Raw genomic sequence first — 14,030 nt, 5'->3', positions numbered from 1 at the left:
CCTCCAGGGGTTGGCAGTGCTCCCTTACCTGGACGACCTTCTAGTCAAGGCTCCATCCAGCGCAGACTGTCAGCGGAGTGTCTCGCTCACTCTCGCCACTCTAGCCCAATTCGGGTGGCTTGTCAATCTTCCCAAGTCCACTCTGACTCCGACCCAGAGTCTCACGTACCTAGGGATGCAGTTCGAGACTTTTCCGGCACTTGTGAAGTTGCCCTTAAGCAAACAGCTGTCACTCCAGTTGGCGGTGCGCTCTCTCCTGAGGCCCCGCCGTTATACCCTCAGGCGTCTGATGCAGGTGCTGGGTCAAATGGTGGCGTCCATGGAGGCTGTTCCCTTTGCCCAGTTCCATCTGCGCCCCCTGCAGCTGGACATTCTCCGCTGTTGGGACAAGCAGCCTTCCTCCTTTCACAAGTTAGTGGCTCTGTCGCCACGGACCAGGAGCTCTCTTCAGTGGTGGCTTCGGCCCCTCTCCCTGTCCCAAGGGCGCTCCTTCCTGGCCCCGTCCTGGGTGATCTCACCACGGATGCCAGTCAATCCGGCTGGGGAGCGGTATGTCTCCACCACAGAGCACAGGGCACTTGGACTCCGTCCGAGTCAGCCCTTTCAATCAATGTGCTGGAAACCAGAGCCGTGTTTCTGGCTCTCCTAGCATTTCACCACCTGCTGGCGGGCAGGCACATTCGAGTCCAGTCAGACAACGCGACAGCGGTTGCCTACTTCAATCATCAAGGCGGGACACGCAGTCGCCTGGCAATGATGGAGGTACAACTGGGAGGCAGATTATCTCAGCCGTCAAAGCGTGGACGGTGGCGAGTGGTCCCTGCACCCGGCAGTATTTCAGTCGATCTGCCGCAAATGGGGCACTCCGGACGTGGACCTAATGGTATCCCGTCACAACAACAAAGTTCCTGTTTACGTGGCTCGCTCCCACGATCCTCAGGCCTTCGCCGCGGACGCTCTAGTTCAGGACTGGTCCCAGTTTCGTCTGTCCTACGTGTTTCCCCCTCTAGCTCTCTTGCCCAGAGTCCTGCGCAAGATCAGAATGGAGGGTCGTTGAGTCATCCTCATTGCACCGGACTGGCCCAGGCGAGCTTGGTATCCGGACCTGCTCCAACTGTCCGTAGAGATGCCGTGGCATCTCCCGGACCGTCCAGATCTACTCTCGCAAGGTCCGTTTTTTCGCCCGAATTCTGCGGCCCTCAAATTGACGGCGTGGCTCTTGAGTCCTGGATTTTGACGGCTTCTGGTATTCCTCCTGAAGTCATCTCCATTATGACTCGGGCCCGTAAGTCTTCCCCCGTCAAGATCTATCACAGGACTTGGGAAATTTTCCTGTCCTGGTGTCGCTCTACCGGCCATCCTCCTTGGCCATTTTCCTTGCCGACTCTTCTGTCTTTTCTACAGTCCGGTCTGCAGCTAGGACTGTCCCTCAACTCTCTCAAGGGACAAGTTTCGGCTCTGTCAGTTCTGTTCCAGCGGCGTCTCGCTCGGCTGGCTCAGGTCCGCACCTTCATGCAGGGCGCGTCTCACATCATTCCGCCTTACCGGCGGCCCTTGGACCCCTGGGACCTTAACTTGGTTCTCACTGTCTTGCAGAAACCCCCCTTTGAGCCTCTTAGGGAGGTTTCTTTGTATCGTCTTTCACAGAAAGTGGCCTTTCTGGTTGCCATAACTTCTCTCAGGAGAGTCTCTGATTTGGCTGCGCTCTCCTCGGAGTCACCTTTTTTTAGTCTTTCATCAAGACAAGGTGGTTCTCCGTCCAACTCCGGACTTTCTTCCTAAGGTGGTCTCTCCCTTCCACCTTAACCAGGACATTACCTTACCTTCCTTCTGTCCGGCACCTGTTCATCGCTTTGAAAAAGCTCTACTTACTCTAGATCTGGTGCGTGCTCTCCGGATCTAAGTGTCTCGCACCGCTGCGCTTAGGCGGTGCACCTCTCTTTTTGTGCTAACCACAGGTCGGCGCAAGGGCCTCCCTGCTTCTAAGCCGACCTTAGCCCGTTGGATTAGATCGACCATTTCGGACGCCTACCAGAGAACGCAGGCGCCTCCCCCGCCGGGGATCAAAGCATACTCGACCAGAGCTGTCGGTGCCTCTTGGGCTTTTAGGCACCAGGCTACGGCTCAACAAGTCTGTCAGGCTGCCACTTGGGCTAGCCTGCATACCTTTTCGAAGCACTACAAAGTGCATGCTCATGCTTCAGCAGATGCGAGCTTGGGCAGACACATCCTTCAGGCGGCGGTCGCCCATTTGTGAAGTTAGGTTCTGCCTACTTCTTAGTTTTTCTGTTTATTTCCCACCCAGGGACTGCTTTGGAACGTCCCAAGGTCTGGGTCTCCCAAAGGTACGATAAAGAAAAAGAATTTTGTTTACTTACCGTTAATTCTTTTTCTTATAGTTCCGTCTTGGGAGACCCAGCACCCTCCCTGTTGCCTGTTGGCAATTTCCTTGTTCCGTGTGTTATCACCGGCTGTTGTCGTGGACAGAGTCTCCGGTTGTTCCGGTTCTTACTCGGTTCTACTTGTGGGTGGCTATTCTCCTTCAGCTTTTGCACTAAACTGGCTAGGACTGGCTACCAGGGGGTGTATAAGCTCAGAGGGAGGAGCTACACTTTTAGGTGTAGTACTTTGTGTGTCCTCCGGAGGCAGAAGCTAAACACCCAAGGTCTGGGTCTCCCAAGACTGAACTATACGAAAAAGAATTTACGGTAAGTAAACAAAATTCTCCTTATTCCGCTGTCTCCTGCGACCGGAATATATCTAAACCTCCCCAGATCTCACTGAATGCCCCACAATGATCCTAGGCATAAACTCGCTGCCACCAATTGATTACGATAACTATTACGCCGAGCCCACAGACGTGGAATTCAGGATCGAGATAACAGAACAGCCCAAGATTAAATTATATATTTTTAATCGCCTTAAGGGCACACTAGATTCAATATATACAGGATGGAATTTACAGAATATACCTGTTAGAATACATTTACAAATAAGACGTGGTCACAAACAGTCAGTTCAAGCAGTTACCTTATGCGACTGGCCACAGGGGGGCGCCGTTTGACCAGGTTTTCATGGACTTCCTCACATGTGTATAGTACGCATAACCCCCGAGTAAAGACAATGCGAAGACCCCTGCACCTACTTTTATCTGTTCTGTCTTGGGCTCATACGGCTCCCCCTCGTGACATCATTCTGGCTGGGAATTCCCTCCCCCTGCTGCTAGCTGAGAATAATCTAACGTTATATTTCCCAGCATAACTCTGCCCCTGAGCTGCTCACACGGACGATATGACACTCATTTTTATTGTTGTGAATTTATCTCCGTTTTGATAGGAAATATGAGAATCCTGCAGGCTTCCTGTGGCCAGTTATTAATTGAGGGCTAAGCACATCATACAGTTTTACCGAAATATGTGATATGTGCGTCAGGCACATTTTCATATTCCTGAGGGCCAATCTAATTTGTTTGGGCGAAGCACACCCCAATAATGAAGCTTTTTTTCTAACTGCACCGAAAGGCTGCAGGATTCTGTTTGAAGTTATGTTATAAACCTGGAGCTCCCCTCCCACCTCCTGTGTAGGACAATTCACTCCGCATGGGGTATGCTGGATCAAGGCCTGGCCTAATTGGATTTTGACACCATCCCAGTGGCTGATCTCTGGCAGAACAGGATGTGTGTTCTCCTGGCTGCGCTGAAAGGGGGGTAAGTTGGGGATATGTACAGTGACAGCCAACTGACCTCTGTTATAACTCCCACAATATATTTCAGCATAATCCTCACAATGATGAGCAGCTTGATCCTGGCAGTCAGACTCCCCATGTCCAAGAGGATGTTTTGTCACCTGCGGAGCTGACAGTACCCTTCAAAAAGGCAAAGTGTCCCCCTAGGGCGTTTTCCAACCACAAATTGTTTGACAGGATTTTTTCCAGGGAATGGGGGCATACAGAAAGGAGTTTTCAGAGAAGATGATGAATGGATATGGATATCCAGTATCCCTTTCCATCCAACCTTTTCAAAATTTGGCCAGAGTAACCGGTCATGGACCCTCCAGTGTCATAGATGGCCACCAGCACGATGCTCCCTATCCTGGACAGCACCGCTCTCAATCATCTGACAGAGAGGCATATCAAATCCCTGGTCAAATCTGCCTTTGAAGCAGCTGGTGCATCATTTTTCCCAGTTTTCGCCTCGACCTGGGTCCCTAAATCGGTCTCCTCTCTGACGCCCTTCCCGACGAACTTGCAGACCAGATCTCTCACGCCAGGAAACACCTTTTCTCCACATCTCTTGATGCAGTGTCTTACTCTGCTCTAGTATCCAGCAACATCGGTGCCATACATAAGATTCTATGGCTCAAGGCTGTGTTTTAGAAAAAGGCTCCCTACAGCCGCATTTTCCAGTGGAAAGAGCACCTTTCTTCCCCAGCTAAAGACCAAGTATCTCCAAGTTAGGAGACGCACAATTCAGCTTTTGACCATTTCATAAGTTCTCATCCTCTGAGTCCTACAACTATCGTTATCAGCCTCCTCGCCAGCAGGAGACAAAGCAGTCGATCAAACCAGCTGCTTCCTGGCAGCCACACGGTCGCTAAAGCAAGTCTTCCTGTCCCAAATCCAACAAGTTTTACTTTGCATGACTTGGTGCCCTAAACCGGGGTTCCTTTTAAGGTGGGCAAACGTTGTCGTCTTTACCAAGACATCTGGTTTTCCAAAAGCATAAACACCTGAGTCTGAGAATGAGTCTCCACCGTTTAAAAAAAGTGTTCTTCTCTCCCTAGTTATCATAATTTTTTCAGGTCACATCCTTCCAAGGACTGGGCCTTGGTTCACATTTTTTCCAATCCATCCATTTTCTCCTCCAGTCAGGAGTTTTCATTTCCGTCCCTTCCCAGGTGCACTTTTCAGGCTTCTCTTTAAACCTTTTTGTGGTTCCAAAGAAGGATGGTTCCGTCCATCCCATCTTGGACCACAAGCTCCTGATCAAGCGACACTGCCTCCGTCATTTCAGGATGGAGTCCCTCCTATCAGTAATTGTCTCCATGCAGATCCTGTGTTCAGTGGACATCCAGGACGCCTATCTTCACATTCCAATCTGCGCATCGCTTCAATGATTACTCCAATTTTGCAATACAAGGTTGTCCCTTCCAGTTTACGGCCCTTCCCTTTGGTCTGTCCTTTGCTCCCAGAGTTTTCACAAAGGTGATGGCGACAGTCATGGCCATCCTGCATCCCGGGGGAATTGTGGTCATCCCTTACCTGGACAACCTTCTAATTAAGGCTCCGTCCAATCAAGCCTGCTGTGAGAGTCTTCAGATCACTCTCTCGACTGGACTAGATCATTTTGCAAGCTGAAGTTGTCTCTGATCCCTGCTCAACGCCTTATTTTCCTGGGTATGTGGTTTGATACTGCACATCCCAGAGTTTTTCTTCTCGAAGAAAAGTTTTCTGCCCTACTACTCTGAATTCTCTCCCTCGAATGCCCTTAGCCCTGCCCCCTTCAGCGCTGTATGAGTGGAAAGTGGTGGCCTTTTGCACAGTTTCACACTGTCACCCCTCCCCCCAAATTTGCTCTCCTGTCTTTCTATGACAAGATCGCGACTCTGGATCATACCAGTCTCCTCAGATAGGGTGTCGTGTTTCGCCAGCTCACAATGCAGAGATGCTAGAACTCCAGAGTCCAGCCTCCCCATTGACCTTTTAGAGGTCAGGGCCATTTACCTCTGTCTGTCACAGGGAGGACCTTCTGTCAGGCCGTCCAGTACGTATCCAGTTCGACAATGGCACAGACGTTTTATACATCAATCACCAAGTTAAAACCCAAAGCAAGTCAGTCATGGCAAAAGTTTTCTGTACCTTGTTATGGACCAAATAGAGGATACCGATAATCTTGGCAGTGCTTGTTCCCAGCATAGACAATTATGTTGCTGATTTCTTAAGCTGTGAAGGTCTCTCCTCAGGCAAATGGCTTCTGAATCCAGAAGTCTTCAATAAAATCTATCAAAGATTTGAGGATCCCCGACGTCGACCTGATGGCTTTCAGAGTGAACAAGAAGGTTCTACAATTCTTTTTAAGGTTCCACGATCCTCTAGCGATCGGCTCCAATGCCCTAGTCCTCCCATGGTCTCAATTCGTCCTCCCATATCGGTTTCCACCTCTACCCCTGTTTACCAGACTAGTCAAGAAAATCAAGACAGGAGGAGGACCAGTCAGCCTTGTGGCACCAAATTGACCCAGACAGAAGAGCATGGTATGCAAAAGTAATAACTTTCTCGTGGATGCTCATGTGAAAGCTTCATGTTTTTCTTATCCCATCCTTGGGACAGCTTTTGGACGTTCCGTGGTCTTCTGTGTCCCCAATGAAACAAATGAGAAAAGAGGATTTTGTGTACTCACCGCAAAATTCTTTTCTCAGAGTCTTTATTTGGGGACACAGTTCCCACTCTGGTGTAGTTTTCAGGTATGTTCTTACTTTACTGTTGCTTCTGCTTTCTAATTAACTGATTATCTTCTTGCCACTTTGTGGGTGTACCCTGCTTAAATGCTTCTCTTGGGCCAGTCTGTATTTTGTTTCAGATTGCTTCTCGTACTGCTTTCACACTAAGGGCCGTTTCACACTTGCGTTGTTTTGACGGAAACTGGTTCTGTCACACAATACAGTGTAGTTCATTTATTTACAGTGGAAGCGCGACATCATGTGGACACGTGCGGGTACTGAATGAAACACACAACCCGCATTGGTGTCGCGCTTCAACTGTAAATAAATGAACTGTACTGTAAATGTGACGGATTCCGTTTCCGTCAAAACAACGCAAGTGTGATACGGCCCTAACTGATCAGCTTTGCTTTGGTTATTGGGTGTATCCTACTGAGGAGGAGCTAATGTTATAGCCTAGTGTCAGCCTCCTACTAGCGGCAGCATACATTCATGGTGTTTGTTCTCCAATGAAGACTCCAATAAAGGGATTTTACGGTGAGTACCAAAAATCCCGTTATTCTTTTACAATTTAAATGCATCTTGACTTTTTTTTTTTAACATTTTAATCCTAATTGTGAATTGCTGGCATACCCAAAACAGTTTAGGTCATTATACTTGAAGCCAGTGGACTCCATAACCCAATAAAAGAGCCCGCTGACCTTTTTTATTGAATACATGAATTCCACATTAAATTACTGTTGCAAAGCATCTTTTATTTGAAGTGCTATTTGTGCATTCCTCTAATATTCCTCCTGGAAATGTATGATTAAATTACCATTTCTTTGTCGCTCCATTGAGAGACCCAGACAATTGGGTGTATAGCTTCTGCCTCCGGAGGCCACACAAAGTATTACACTTTAAAAAGTGTAACCCCTCCCCTCTGCCTATACACCCTCCCGTGCATCACGGGCTCCTCAGTTTTATGCTTTGTGTGGAAGGAGGCACACATCCACTCATGCTCCCATTTTAGTCAGCAGCAGCTGCTGATTTTATCGGTTGGAAGAAAAGAGGGCCCCCACAGGGCCCCCGGCATGCTCCCTTCTCACCCCACTAAGTCGGCGGTGCTGTTAAGGTTGAGGTACCCATTGCGGGTACAGAGGCTGGAGCCACATGCCGTTTTCCTTCACCATCCCTTAGAGGCTCTGGGAGAAGTGGGATCCTAACCGGTTATCCATTCACTGGGACCGGGCTCCCTCTGCAGCCCCTGGGGGAATCTGCCGGACAGGAGACATGTATCATCAGGGACAGGGCCCTGCATCTAAAGGTACTCTGTGTCCCCATGGGGACGGTGCATGGAGCGCTCGTTTCACAGACGCAGCTGCTGCTGGTTTTGTGACGACCGGGACTTCCGCGCCGACCGCGCCTGTTTGTCGGCCGCGGTATTAAATTTAGTCCCCGGCTTCATGCGGCCTAGTACCATAACTCCCGCCCCCGGGCCTGCCAGTCAGGGGTAAGGGCGGGACGGTCGACCTGACGTCGGCAGTGAGGGCTGGAGCATACTTTAGGTTTCCTCCCCCTCCTCACTGATCACTGGATCATGGAGGATTTCAGGAACGAGCTCTGCAGCTCTGGGAGACCCAAGGTAGGGAATCTGGTGGACACACACCGCTTTGGGCGGTTGGTAAGCCACAACGGTCACCCGGTGCTGGTCCCCCTAGGGTGCCGAAGTGTGTGTGTGTATATGTATGTATGTATGTATGTATGTATGTATGTATGTATGTATGTATATATATATATATATTTGTATATATTTTCTCTGTTCAGCCGAGTTGTTTTGCTTTTGGCTATATACCCTCAGTGATCACTCTCCTAGGAGACAACAGCATGTCGTCCACAAGGAGCAAGGGCGCTAAGGCAAAGGGTTATTTTGCAACCTATACCTCTTGTGCGGCTATGTTACCTGCAGGTTCCACCTACCCTCACTGTGAACAATGTTCGGCCCCTGTTGCACTTGCTCAGCCGGAGCCTCGGGCACTAGTGGGACCCTCGGCTCAGGCAGACCCGTCTGCTTTCCCTGTCCAGGTGGCAGGGACAGAGTTTGCAGTTTTTGCTGAGAAACTCTCTGAGTCACTTTCACAATCCATGGCTCAGTCTATGGACAAATGGTCTGCCAAGCTACTAGAAGCCTTGCAGTCCAGATCGGTCTTTACACAGGCCCCGGGCACTGTTGGATCATCGCCTCCAGGCCCCTCTTGGTCTGCGCCGCAGCATGCTCCCGGGGTGGCCCCTAGGTCTCACGTGGAGGACTCCGGCACGGACCACAGTCCCAGACCGGCTAAGCGGGCTCGCTGGGAATCTTCCCCGACTTCCTCACGCTGCTCGGGGTCTCAGCTCGAGGACTCTCTGGAGGATGAGGCGGAGGTCGCAGCCCAGGGCTTTGACCCTGACGTTGCTCTCAATCTTGATACACCTGAAGGGGACGCCATAGTAAATGACCTTATAGCGTCCATCAACCAGGTGCTAGATCTTTCTCCCCCAACTCCACCTATAGAGGAGTCAGCTTCGCAGCAGGAGAAACACCAGTTTAGGTTTCCCAAACGTACACGGAGTGCGTTTTTCGATCACTCTAACTTCAGAGATGCTGTCCAGAAGCACAGAGCATTTCCGGACAAGCGCTTTACTAAGCGCCTTAATGACACACGTTACCCCTTCCCGTCTGACGTAGTTAAGGGTTGGGCTCAATGTCCCAAGGTGGATCCTCCAGTCTCTAGACTGGCGGCTAGATCCGTAGTATCAGTGGCTGACGGTTCATCGCTCAAGGATGCCACTGACAGGCAGATAGAGCTCCTAATGAAATCCATCTTTGAGGCCACGGGCGCGTCTTTTGCCCCGGCTTTTGCAGCCGTGTGGGCACTCCAAGCTATCTCAGCTTGTCTGTCTGAGATTAATGCGGTCACACGTACCTCTGCTCCGCAAGTTGCGTCTTTGACTTCTCAGGCGTCGGCTTTTTCGTCCTACGCCATGAACGCCGTCCTGGACTCTGCTAGCCGTACAGCGGTAGCATCCGCTAATTCGGTGGCAGTCCGCAGGGCCATGTGGCTACGCGAATGGAAGGCAGACTCTGCTTCCAAGAAGTTCTTAACCGGTTTGCCGTTTTCTGGCGACCGATTGTTTGGCGAGCGATTGGATGAAATTATTAAGGAATCCAAGGGAAAGGACTCGTCCTTACCCCAGTCCAAACCGAAGAGACCTCAGCAACGGAAAATACAATCGAGGTTTCGGTCCTTTCGGCCCTCAGCCAAGTCCCAATCCTCCTCGTCCAACAGGCCAGAGAAGGGCCAAAGGAACTCTTAAGCGTGGCGGTCTAAGTCACGTCCCCAAAAATCCGCCGGAGGCACTGCCTCCAAGGCGGCCTCCTCATGACTTTCGGCCTCCCCAAACCGCATCCTCGGTCGGTGGCAGGCTCTCCCGCTTTTGCGACGCCTGGTGGCCACATGTCCAAGACCGATGGGTGAGAGACATTCTGTCTCACGGTTACAGGATAGAGTTCAGCTCTCGTCCTCCGACTCGTTTCTTCAGAACATCTCCGCCCCCATCTCGGGCCGGCGCACTTTTTCAGGCTGTGGGCGTCCTGAAGTCAGAAGGAGTGGTGATTCCCGTTCCCCCTCAGGAACATGGTCACGGTTTCTACTCCAACTTGTTCGTGGTGCCAAAGAAGGACGGATCATTCCGTCCCGTTCTGGACCTCAAACTGCTCAACAGGCATGTGAGCACCAGAAGGTTTCGGATGGAATCTCTCCGCTCGGTCATCGCTTCGATGTCACAAGGAGACTTCCTAGCATCAATCGACATCAAGGATGCTTATCTCCATGTGCCGATCGCACCCGAGCATCAACGCTTCCTGCGTTTCGCCATCAGGGACGAACACCTTCAGTTCGTGGCACTGCCTTTCGGCCTGGCGACAGCCCCACGGGTCTTCACCAAGGTCATGGCATCCGTTGTGGCGGTCCTACACTCTCAGGGCCACTCGGTGATCCCTTACTTAGACGATCTCCTAGTCAGGGCACCCTCCCGGGTGGCGTGTCAACACAGCCTGACCGTCGCTCTGGAGACTCTCCAGCGGTTCGGGTGGATCATCAACTTCCCAAAGTCCAAGTTGACACCGACCCAATCACTGACTTACCTCGGGATGGAGTTTCATACTCTCTCAGCGATAGTCAAGCTACCGCTGGACAAACAGCTTTCGTTGCAGACAGGGGTGCAATCTCTTCTTCGGGGCCAGTCACACCCCTTGAGGCGCCTCATGCACTTCCTGGGGAAGATGGTGGCAGCAATGGAGGCAGTCCCCTTCGCGCAGTTTCATCTGCGCCCACTCCAATGGGACATTCTCCGCAAATGGGACAGGAGGTCGACGTCCCTCGACAGGAACGTCTCTCTTTCCCTTGCAGCCAAAACCTCTCTTCAGTGGTGGCTTCTTCCCACTTCTCTGTCGCAGGGAAAATCCTTCCTGCCCCCATCCTGGGCTGTAGTCACGACGGACGCGAGTCTGTCAGGGTGGGGAGCGGTTTTTCTCCACCACAGGGCTCAGGGAACCTGGACTCCGACAGAGTCCTCCCTTCAGATCAATGTTCTGGAGATAAGGGCAGTGTATCTAGCCCTAAAGGCGTTCCATCGGTGGCTGGAGGGCAGGCAGATCCGCATACAGTCGGACAACGCCACGGCGGTCGCGTACATCAACCACCAGGGCGGCACGCGCAGCCGTCAAGCCTTCCAGGAAGTCCGGCGGATTCTGCTGTGGGCGGAGGCCACAGCCTCCACCATCTCCGCAGTTCACATCCCGGGCGTAGAAAACTGGGAAGCAGACTTTCTCAGTCGTCAGGGCATGGATGCGGGGGAATGGTCTCTTCACCCAGACGTGTTTCGAGAGATCTGTCGCCGCTGGGGAACGCCGGACGTCGATCTCATGACGTCACGGCACAACAACAAAGTCCCGGCATTCATGGCACGGTCTCAAGATCACAGAGCTCTGGCGGCGGACGCAGTAGTTCAGGATTGGTCGCAGTTTCGACTGCCTTATGTATTTCCTCCTCTGGCGATGCTGCCCAGAGTGCTGCGCAAAATCAGGTCCGACTGTCGTCGCGCCATTCTCGTCGTTCCAGATTGGCCGAGGCGGTCGTGGTACCCGGATCTGTGGCATCTCACGGTGGGTCAACCGTGGGCGCTCCCAGACCGCCCAGACTTGCTGTCACAAGGGCCGTTTTTCCATCTGAATTCTGTGGCCCTCAACCTGACTGTGTGGCCATTGAGTCCTGGCTCCTAGCGTCCTCCGGGTTATCTCAAGATGTCATTGCCACCATGAGACAGGCCAGGAAACCAACGTCCGCCAAGATCTATCACAGGTCTTGGAGGATCTTCTTATCCTGGTGCTCTGATAAGGGTTTTGCTCCCTGGCCTTTTGCCTTACCCACTTTTCTTTCATTCCTTCAATCCGGAATGGACAAGGGTTTGTCTCTCGGCTCTCTCAAGGGACAAGTATCGGCGCTATCCGTATTTTTTCAAAAGCGTCTAGCCAGGCTTCCGCAGGTCCGCACGTTCCTGCAGGGAGTTTGCCACATAGTCCCACCTTACAAGCGTCCGCTGGAACCCTGGGACCTTAACAGGGTGCTAACGGCTCTTCAGAAACCACCTTTCGAGCCGCTGCGGGATGTCTCTTTCTTTATCACGTCTTTCGCAGAAGGTGGCATTTCTAGTGGCAGTTACATCGCTCCGTAGAGTGTCGGAGCTGGCAGCGCTGTCATGCAAAGCCCCCTTCCTGATTTTTCATCCAGGATAAGGTGGTTCTGCGTCCTGTTCCGGAATTTCTCCCTAAGGTGGTATCTCCTTTTCATCTCAATCAGGATATCTCCTTACCTTCATTTTGCCCTAATCCAGTTCACCAATGTGAAAAGGATTTGCACTCATTAGATCTGGTGAGAGCACTCCGGTTCTACGTGTCTCGCACGGCGCCCCTGCGCCGTTCTAATGCGCTCTTTGTCCTTGTCGCTGGCCAGCGTAAGGGTTCGCAGGCTTCCAAGTCAACCTTGGCTCGGTGGATTAAGGAACCGATTCTTGAAGCCTACCGTTCTTCTGGGCTTCCGCTTCCTTTGGGGCTGAAAGCCCATTCTACCAGAGCCGTGGGTGCGTCCTGGGCATTGCGGCACCGGGCTACGGCTCAGCAGGTGTGTCAGGCAGCTACCTGGTCTAGTCTGCACACTTTCACGAAACACTATCAGGTGCATACCTATGCTTCGGCAGACGCCAGTCTAGGTAGGCGAGTCCTTCAGGCGGCGGTTGCCCACCTGTAAGAGGGGACCGTTTCGGCTCTTTTTATTGAGGTTTTCTTTTACCCACCCAGGGACTGCTTTTGGACGTCCCAATTGTCTGGGTCTCCCAATGGAGCGACAAAGAAGAAGGGAATTTTGTTTACTTACCGTAAATTCCTTTTCTTCTAGCTCCTATTGGGAGACCCAGCACCCGCCCCTGTTCCCTTCGGGCTGTTTGTTCTTTTGTGTACACATGTTGTTCATGTTGAATCGTTTCTTTTGGTTCATGGTTTTCAGTTCTCCGAACATCCTTCGGATTGAATTTACCTTAGACCAATTTATAAGTTTCCTCCTTCCTGCTTTTGCACCAAAACTGAGGAGCCTGTGATGCACGGGAGGGTGTATAGGCAGAGGGGAGGGGTTACACTTTTAAAGTGTAATACTTTGTGTGGCCTCCGGAGGCAGAAGCTATACACCCAATTGTCTGGGTCTCCCAATAGGAGCTAGAAGGAAAGGAATTTACGGTAAGTAAACAAAATTCCCTTCTTCTCTAGTGAATGCGTCTCTGCACTTTTTGACACTGATTGAGCGACAAACATTGTCTGACGCCAATCAGTGACTAATCTGAGATGGTAAATTAAAAGGCAGGTTAACCATTGTAAACATCTCAAGTATTTTGTGTTTTTTTTCTAATAAGTTAATTGTTCCTTGTGGTAAAGTTGCGCTAAAATGTTTTGTTTTTTTTTTCTTTTTCTAGCCCCCAGGTTTGCTGGCATACCTGGATAGCAAAGATCCTGTTCCAGAAAAAGATATTGACCGAATGCACATCAGGGATAATCTGAAAATTGCTTCTGTAAGTTTTTCTGCATTTCTTTAATTGTATTTTCTTTTGTGTGCTCCAGACACAGGTAAGTGCAAGGCCTGGCAGCCAAGACCAAACAGTCTGTGTCTTACCTACACAAAGAGCAGCAACCAGTTTAATGCGTCCTGTTGCCCATAAATTCCCCTTTTCTTGTTCGTTTTAAACTTAAGAATTATTGATCACAACCCCCAAAAAAGTTTAATTGCATAAAGACATCCTCTGAAGTAGTCCAGTGCATGGCAATCACTGAATCATACTTTTAACAGCGCTACTATCCAAGTTATTTCTATTTTAGTGGTATTATTGAGTGAGAGGCTGATGGCATCAATTATTAAAAAAAGGATCAATCCCAAAGCCTTAGATCTGCCACCAGATTTGACAATTGACCCTCATATCACAAACCATGCTCTTTAAAGGAGTTGGTCAGTACTTTTATATAGATGTCC

General features: G+C 50.8%; 1 protein-coding gene across 4 annotated transcripts in view; it reads left to right on the top strand.

Annotated features, from left to right (window-relative positions):
* Nucleotides 1-14,030, top strand: part of DNAJC13 (DnaJ heat shock protein family (Hsp40) member C13) — a 317,458-nt gene that overhangs the window by 164,155 nt on the left and 139,273 nt on the right. For all 4 annotated transcript variants that reach the window (XR_012724354.1, XM_075315202.1, XM_075315201.1 and 1 more), the window contains exon 19: nucleotides 13,480-13,575. Coding sequence is in view for 3 of the 4 variants with exons in the window: in XM_075315202.1 (XP_075171317.1) it covers nucleotides 13,480-13,575 (96 nt within the window). In the remaining variant the exon portion in view is untranslated. The remainder of the gene's footprint in view (nucleotides 1-13,479; nucleotides 13,576-14,030) is intronic.

Source organism: Anomaloglossus baeobatrachus, chromosome 6 (genome assembly GCF_048569485.1).
Source record: "Anomaloglossus baeobatrachus isolate aAnoBae1 chromosome 6, aAnoBae1.hap1, whole genome shotgun sequence".
In the NCBI taxonomy this organism is placed as follows: domain Eukaryota; kingdom Metazoa; phylum Chordata; class Amphibia; order Anura; family Aromobatidae; genus Anomaloglossus; species Anomaloglossus baeobatrachus.
The sequence above is the reverse complement of the archived record's forward strand: the minus strand, read 5'-3'. Positions and strand labels throughout refer to the sequence as shown.